The 7,625-nt window shown below is 63.7% G+C and overlaps 2 protein-coding genes across 2 annotated transcripts; both read left to right on the top strand.

Moving 5' to 3' along the window:
• GHDC (GH3 domain containing) lies at window positions 1–3,687 on the top strand. Its single transcript, XM_084239344.1, has 8 exons — window positions 1–301; window positions 559–680; window positions 808–1,309; window positions 1,746–1,938; window positions 2,053–2,124; window positions 2,201–2,334; window positions 2,641–2,726; window positions 2,934–3,687. The coding sequence occupies exons 1-8, from the start codon at window positions 16–18 to the stop codon at window positions 3,150–3,152; spliced, it is 1,614 nt and encodes a 537-aa protein (XP_084095470.1). The 5' UTR covers window positions 1–15; the 3' UTR covers window positions 3,153–3,687.
• A 1,728-nt stretch (window positions 3,688–5,415) lies between these two features.
• Window positions 5,416–6,690, top strand: HCRT (hypocretin neuropeptide precursor). Its single transcript, XM_084239378.1, has 2 exons — window positions 5,416–5,496; window positions 6,267–6,690. Exons 1-2 carry the CDS (start codon window positions 5,476–5,478, stop codon window positions 6,636–6,638), a joined length of 393 nt encoding a protein of 130 aa, XP_084095504.1. The 5' UTR covers window positions 5,416–5,475; the 3' UTR covers window positions 6,639–6,690.
• The last annotated feature ends 935 nt before the right edge of the window (window positions 6,691–7,625 follow it).

The raw sequence follows: 7,625 nt of genomic DNA, 5'->3' as shown, positions 1-7,625 counted from the left end.
CAGGAGCTGCCAGAGATGCTGCTGCCGCTGCTGTCTCTCCTCCTGCTGCTGCTGCTGTCCCTGCTGCTGCTGCTGCCGCCACCGCCCCTGCTCCGGCGCCGGCCGCCCCGGGATGCCGGGCTGTCCTGGCTTGCCAGCCTCCAGCACCGGCTGGCCTGGGGGGCGCTGGGCTGGGCGGCCGCCTGGCAGCAGCGGAGACTGGAGCAGAGCACTGTGCACGCAGGCCAGAGGCAGCAGCAGGCCCTGAGGTGGTGTCTTCAGGGAGCCCAGGGTTCCCGCTGTCCCCTCGCGGGGAGCACAGGTGTGTTTCCAGGGCCTAGGGAGGTGGCCCGAAGGGAAAGAAACCCCTCAGGACAGTGAGATTCCAGCTCCTGCTCCCCTCTACCCAGAGACCCGAGGTTCAGGTTGTCCCAGATGGTGGGGTCCCCCATCCTGGGCCCTGACAGCCCCCACCTCCCAGTTTATTCTGGGTTCTTTCCCTAAGGGTCTCAGCAGTCTGGCCTGAGATTCTTGGGAAACTGGCATCCTGAGGAGCGTGTGGTGTCTTTGGTGCCACAGACACGAGCACCTTCAGGAGTCACCTCCCTCTGACCGAGACCAGCCAGGCCCAGGAGGAAGAAAGGCAGGAGCAGCTCCTGCCCCCCACCGCAACCCGGTACCATGGGGAGGCCTCTCTGCAGGTAAACTGAGAAGGTGGGAGCCCAGCCCTTCCAGAGACCCCTACTCGTAGCTAAACCCACCCATCAGGGAGGACAAAGAAGCCCCAAACTATGGGCTCAGGACCATCCTCTCTTCATCTCTCTCCAGGCCACCCTGCTGGGTCGGGAGGCCCTAAGCAAGGCCTACCCAGAAGTGCTGGCTCCTGGAGGCACTGCTCGTGTGACTCCCACCTCCCCCTGGCCCTGCCCCCTCCCCTGGCCCTGCCAAGTTCTGGACCAGGTTGGCCCCCCTGGGGCCCAGGACTCCAGGTCCCTGCTGCTTGAGGCACTGAGGCACCCAGGGCTGCGGGTTCTGGAAGCCGGGACAGCAGCCGAACTCCTGGATGTCTTCTTGGGCCTGGAGGCCGATGGTGAAGAGCTGGCTGAGGCAATAGCTGCTGGGAACCCAGGAGTGCCCCTCCCCAGGCGGGCAGCTGAACTGCGGGAGACCCTGGAGCAGGGGCCCCGAGGACTGGCCCTCCGGCTCTGGCCGAAGCTTCAGGTGGTGGTGACTCTGGACGCAGGAGGTCAAGCCGAGGCGGTGGCTGCCCTGGGGGCCTTGTGGTGCCAAGGCCTAGCCTTTTTCTCGCCTGCTTACGCTGCCGCTGGAGGTCAGCAAGAGTCTTCGTGAAGTAGTGAGCTAGGTCAAGGGTCAGGGGCCAGGGGTCGAGCCCTACATCAGCTAATCCTCCCCAACACCCTGCACATCCCAACTCAGCAGCTCCATTTCACGGATGAAGAAGCTGAGGTTCTTAGAGGTTGCACACCACCTGCACAAATTCACACAGCGCCGCACTCACCCCCAGTTCTCGGAACCACTGTCTCTTCCCAGTTAGGGCCTTGGAGGCAATGGGCTGGGCCTGGGGGAGCAAGGAAGGATGGGGTGGAAGGGCAGCAGGGGGATCAGATGCTCAGAGGCTTGGTGTCTAGAGCCCATGGGCCTGGCCTCACCCCCACTCAGCCCCATCAGGTGCCGCCAGGGTTGAGGGGCCAGTGCCTGGCAGGAAGCAACGGCACCACTAGATAGAGGCCACTTGCTCCCCACAGGGGTGGTGGGCCTGAGCCTGTGGCCAGAGCAGCCCCGCGGGTGCTACCTGCTGCCCCCTGGAGCTCCCTTCATCGAACTGCTCCAAGTCACGAAGGGAGCCCGGGAAGAGGCTGCCTCCACCCTTCTGCTAGCCGAGGCCCAGCAGGGCGAGGAGTATGAGCTGGTGCTGACCAACCATGCCGGCCTCACCAGGTGATCACCCCCTCCCTCCCTCGGCCCGCCCACCTCAGTCTCCTACCTGCTTGTTGAGGTCCAGGGTCAGGACGGGCCCATGGGCCTGGCCTCACCCCCACTCTGCCCCATCAGGTGCCGCCAGGGTGATGTGGTCCGGGTGGTGGGTGCCTACAACCAGTGTCCAGTAGTCAGGTTCATCCGCAGGTAGGTGACCCCCAAGGGGCTGAGGGACTGTTGCTGTGCCCTGGGTTCCTCTGCCTCTCTCCCGACTCCTCCCCAGGCTGGGCCAGGCCCTGAGTGTGCGGGGAGAAGACATTGAAGAGGACACATTCTCTGAGGCCCTGAGCCGGGCGGTGGGGCAGTGGCCAGGGGCCAAGCTGCTGGACCACAGCTGTATAGAGAGCAGCATTCTGGGTAAGCTCCTTCATGGCCTCCTGTCTCCTGGTCTTGGGTGGTGGGCTCCCATTCTGCTGGAGACCTCTAGGGAGGAGATAACACCCAGCCTCCTTTGCTGCTCCCCACGTCTAACCCCCATCCCTGCTGCTGCAGTCGGCACTTCCTGTCCCGTCCTGTTGCCAGGCTCTGGGGTCCTCTCCATTTACCCGCTCCCCACGAAGAAACTCCTTTCCCATGAACCTCAGCGAGGAACAGAACTGATGGGGGCAGAGGGCACTGGCAGCCTCCCTGCCCCCGCTCACGCGCATGGGGTTTGCTCTGCAGATTCCTCCGAGGGCTCTGCTCCCCACTATGAGGTGTTTGTGGCTCTGAGGGGGCTGAGAAACCTGTCAGAGCAAAACCGAGACAAGGTAAAGAGGGACAGGATCCAAGTGTGTCCCCGGGTGCCTTGGGTAGAGGGGGCCGGGAGGAGACCTTCCCCGGGGCTCTGGGAAGGGAGGGATGAGTCCCACACATGGGTACACGTGAAACTCCACACTGACCCTGGGCACAGCCTTGCCCCCTCACCCCACACCCCGCAGCCCCGTGCCAGCCTCACGCAGGCCGTTCTGTTCCAGCTTGACCGCTGCCTCCAGGAAGTCTCTCCCCGCTACAAGTCCCTGCGGTTCTGGGGCAGCGTGGGCCCTGCCAGAGTCCACCTGGTGGAGCCGGGGACCTTCCGAGCACTCCGGGAAGCCCTGGCTGCCCGCCCCGAGTCCCGGTTCCCTCCGGAGATGCCCCGGGTCCTTCGGCACAGGCACCTGGCCCAGTTCCTGCAGAGGGGGGTGGTGTCCTGAGCTGAGGCCTGCCCCCTGCCCGGTCCACCTCACAGGTCACCTCACTCTTTCCTCTGGGGCCTCTCTGGATGGGGAGCCCCTGGCCAGGGCCTCTGACTCTGTGTCACCTGACAGTCGCTCATCAGAGCTGCTGGGTCTTGGGGCCGGGCGGGGGGTACCGGTCCGACCTGGGCGGCGGTTCTGAGGTGTGGGCTTCAAAGCATAGATGCCAGCAGTGCCCCGCCCCGAGCCCCCTGCCCACCCTGGCAGGAACTGCTCCAGAGCCCCCCACACGCCGGCGGTCCTGTGTCCAGCCCAGCACACCGGCAGGCCAGCAGGGATGGGACTCACAGCCCCGGAAGCGGCCCTCGGTCAACAGGGAACAGGAGCTGGTGGATGCAGGCCTCAGTTTCTCTGTGCCTCGGTGGGGTGATCCGGAAGCAGCCTCTGCGCCGTCTCTGGAGGGTGCCCTCAGCTGCCCACAGCAGGAACCTGACCCTAACTGGTCTCCCTCCCATCCCCGCCCCTTAGTGTGCTTTCTGGGATCACCTCTGAAATAAACCTTTTGCACCCAGATTCTTGACTTGGGGTCTGTGTGGGGGAAGCTGTAGTGGTCCCATTTGCTCTGCTCTGGCCATAGTCAGGCCTCCCCCGGGCTCCCTTTTAGGCTGTAGGCACCAGGGCTTTCCCCCACTCTCCACTCCGGGGGTGGGCGGAGGCCCCAGGTGTGTGCACTCGAGGGCCCTTGGGACTCCAACCATGCCTAGGTCAACCCAGAAGTCACAGAGCCCCCTCATCCTACCTTGCCCCGCCCCAAGCTGAACCTCAAAGTGGAGAGGCTGCTCCCCAACTCCCCTTGACCAGGCTGAGCACTGATCCCTCTCTGGCCCATGGGAGGGGTGGGAGAGCTGCTTCAAAGCATCACAGCAGGCAGCACCCCAGAATCCATGTTGGTTCACCATTCCTCTTCCCGGTGGGGGAACTGAGGCTTTCTTAGGTTGTGGGGTGTGTCCCATCCCCCAGCTCCACCTGGGTAAAGCAGCACCTGTTCCCAATCAGTGGCCAAGTCTGCGACTCTGCCTCAATTCTGGATTCTACGCCCCCACGGCCCCCGCCCCCCTCCTCACCCCCACATTAACCCGGGACTCCTTCTTGCTGAAATCCTCCCCTGGGTCCCCCGCTGCCCACAGGGTTCAGACCACTCAGCTGAGCAGGGAAGAGCCACCAGGCCCTCCCTCACCTGTCCAGCCACCGCCTCCTCCAAGGGAAGCCGACTCGATGACGCGGGCCACGGCCTGTCCCGCGTGGGCCTCAGCACTGTCACCGCCAGTCTGCCCCAGAGGTTCCGTCTGTGGACCTGAGGGAAAGTCGCTTCTCATGCAGCCCCATTTCGGAGTCCTTTCTCCCACCGAGCTGACTATGCCAGTCACCTCCCCACCTGGACATGCGAGCTCCCTGAGAACTGCGCAGGTTCCGTGCCCACTGCTGCCCCAGGGCCCAGCGCGGGGCCTGCCCCAGCTCAGGGGCTCACTGGGCAGGCCCTGGATGTGGAAGACTCGGGCTTAGAGTTGGCAGGGGTCCTTCACCCCTGGAGGCTCACTGCCTGCTGAGGGCGGGAGGGGATTCCAGCCCCCCACCTCCAGGCACCTGACCAGGAAGGAAGTCAGAGGTTGAAGGACGGCCCAGGCTTGGCTGCTTTCTCCCCTGCTGCCAAGGTTCAGTTTTCAAGGTTTTCTCTCTTGGAGGTTGGTGGGAGGGGCAGAGGGAAGACAGTTCGGGGAGGGAGAGCCGGCTCAGGAGGCGGCCGTGGAGGAGGAAGGCCCTGGAGCCTGGCAGTCAGCAACGGGGAGCAGTGGAGAGAAGCCTGCGACCCAGCCACCTGCCCCCCACCCCGTGGAGAGCGGGTCTCAGGACCGCCTCCTGTGGCCCTAATTAGCAGCTGCCCCCCCACCCCACCATTGTCCCAGCCCAGCGCCCCAGCCAAGGTCTCTTTTGTGCTTCCAGATTCCTGGGTGCAAGGTGGCCTCATTAGTGCCCGGAGACCACCCCATCTCCAGGGAGCAAGCAGACAGACAAGGGGGGCACCGCAGGCACCGTGATCCAACTCCAGCCTCCGGGCGCCTTGGCGGCCATTCCTTGGACCCAGCCTGGAGACGGCCCCGCTGGTGGAAGCTAATCTTAGACCTGCCTTTGTCTGAGCCCAGAGCGGACGCAAGTGCCCCTCTCCACCCCCCCCTTCTCAGAGCACTATAAACCCCAGGCCCCTGGTAGCAGGTTATGGTCAACGATTTGGCCCCCTGCAGACACCACCTTTCCTGGCTGGTCACTCTGAGCTCCAGACACCATGAGCCCTTCCTCCTGTAAGGTAAGACCCAGCGCCACCGCAGGGGTGCTAAGAGTGCTTGCTGGGGGGCTAGAAGGCAGAGGGTGCTCTGCTCTCGGCCTTTTCCCACGTGCGCTCTGAGACAGGGACGGGGTCCTCGACCAGAGACTGTCTTGACAGACGCTGTGCCCTCTTGGCATGAGACCTCACGGCTCCCGCACGCCCTGTGTATGGGCGCTGTGCGTTCAGTCACCTCATCCCGTCCTCCCCCCCGCGGCCCCGCACTCTGGGCATCATTTTACTCCCCAGCTTACAGGAAAGAAGCGAGCCCCGAGAGGGTAGGAAACTGGTCCATGGCCACGGAGTTCAGCGCCCACTGCAAGGAGCAGCTGGACAAGACAATTTGGATCCTCTCAGTCCTCATTTTGCCCGCCCTGGGGAGGGCGCGGGGACTAAACAGGGCCTGTGTCCCTGAGCGTTCAAACTTCCAGAGCAGATGGCCTCGGGCACGCCTGTTCTCTCGGGACATGATAAGCGCCTGAATGGGGGTGTAAGGGACTAAGGCATCCAGAGAAGAGATTCATTCCTGGGTCCTCCTAGAGGAGGGGTGTGCCGGGTCTTCCAGGACGAGCAGGAAAAGGGCCAGATGAGGTCCTTCTGCACCAGAACCCTTCAGAGTCGAGCGGAGGCAGGAAAACTAGGGTACAGCGAGGAGGCGGAAGCCAGGAGGGGGCCCAGCTGCGCGGGCCCTGGGCGCTGGAGGCGGGGGCGCCGCCACAAGACCCCCCAGCGCCCCGTCTCCGCCTCCCTAGGTGTCCTGGGCCGCCGTGACGCTGCTGCTGCTGCTGCTGCTGCCGCCCGCCCTGCTGTCGCCCTGGGCGGCCGCCCAGCCCCTGCCTGACTGCTGCCGCCAGAAGACGTGCTCCTGCCGCCTCTACGAGCTGCTGCACGGCGCGGGCAACCACGCGGCGGGCATCCTCACCCTGGGCAAGCGGCGGCCCGGGCCCCCGGGGCTCCAGGGCCGGCTGCAGCGCCTCCTGCAGGCCAACGGCAACCACGCGGCGGGCATCCTGACCATGGGCCGCCGCGCAGGCGCAGACCCGGCGCCGCGCCCCTGCGCCGGGCTCCGCTGCCCCGCGGTGGCCGCTGCGTCCGTCCCGCCTGGGGGGCCGCCCGGGCTCTAAACCCTCGGTCGGGCGTCTCCTAACTCGACCTCTCCCCTCTGCTCGCGGCTGTCGGCCCTCAGAAAAGCGGAAATAAAGGCGAGCCGCCGTTAGCACGCTGTGTGTGGCTGTCTGGTCGTGCCCCCTCCAGGGGGCCTCAAAGTCTGCCAACTCGAAAGAGCCCGAGACTCTGGAGAGCCCCCTCCAGGGCACCCCAGTTGGGCATCCAAAACGCTTTGGATGGGGCGCTCCCTGAACAAAGGTCCGTGGCAGACCCTCCCTCGTGCGCTTAGGGAACCGCGTATATGCATGCTTGGAGGGCATGTGTGGACGGCCTCACATGTCCCTCTGTGCACCACTGGTTATTCTCCAGGCCTTGAAAGAGAGACACTGGGGGGCTGGGGTAAAGGGGGGAGCCATCCCGGGGAGGGGTAGGAGCTGAACCTGCCCCAAAAGGCAGGAAGTAGGAGGTTCATGCAGAAAGACTGCAAAGTGAGGTGCGGGGTAACCAGAGCAGAGAGCATGGGGGCGTGGTGGGGCGACGGGAGGTGGTTGGATTCCTACAGCCAGGATTGTGGGGCCTCCCAAATCACTCTGTAGGTAACTTGGAATCACCAGTTGTTCTTAAGGAGAGATGTGGAAAGATTTTCACTGCAATTTTAGGCAAACACCTATTATGGGTTGAATTGCGCCCCAGCATTTCAGAATGTGACGTTATTGGGAAATTGGGTCATTGAAGATGGAATTAGTTAAGATGAGGTCATACTGGAGTTGGGGGCGGCAACCCAATATGAATAGTGTCATTACAAAAAGGGGGACTTTGCACACAGAAATGCACACAGGAAGAATCTGTGTGACCATGACCGCAGAGGTGGGGTGAGGCAGCTATAAACCAAGGAACACCAAAGATTGCCAGCGATCCACCAGAAGTTAGCAATTCCTCCAGGCTTTCAGGAGGAACTGACCCTACTATCATCTTGATCTTGGACTTCTAGCCTCCAGAACCGA

Source organism: Talpa europaea, assembly GCF_964194135.1.
Source record: "Talpa europaea genome assembly, chromosome: 7".
Lineage (NCBI taxonomy): Eukaryota > Metazoa > Chordata > Mammalia > Eulipotyphla > Talpidae > Talpa > Talpa europaea.
This window is presented reverse-complemented; position numbering and strand designations above follow the sequence as displayed.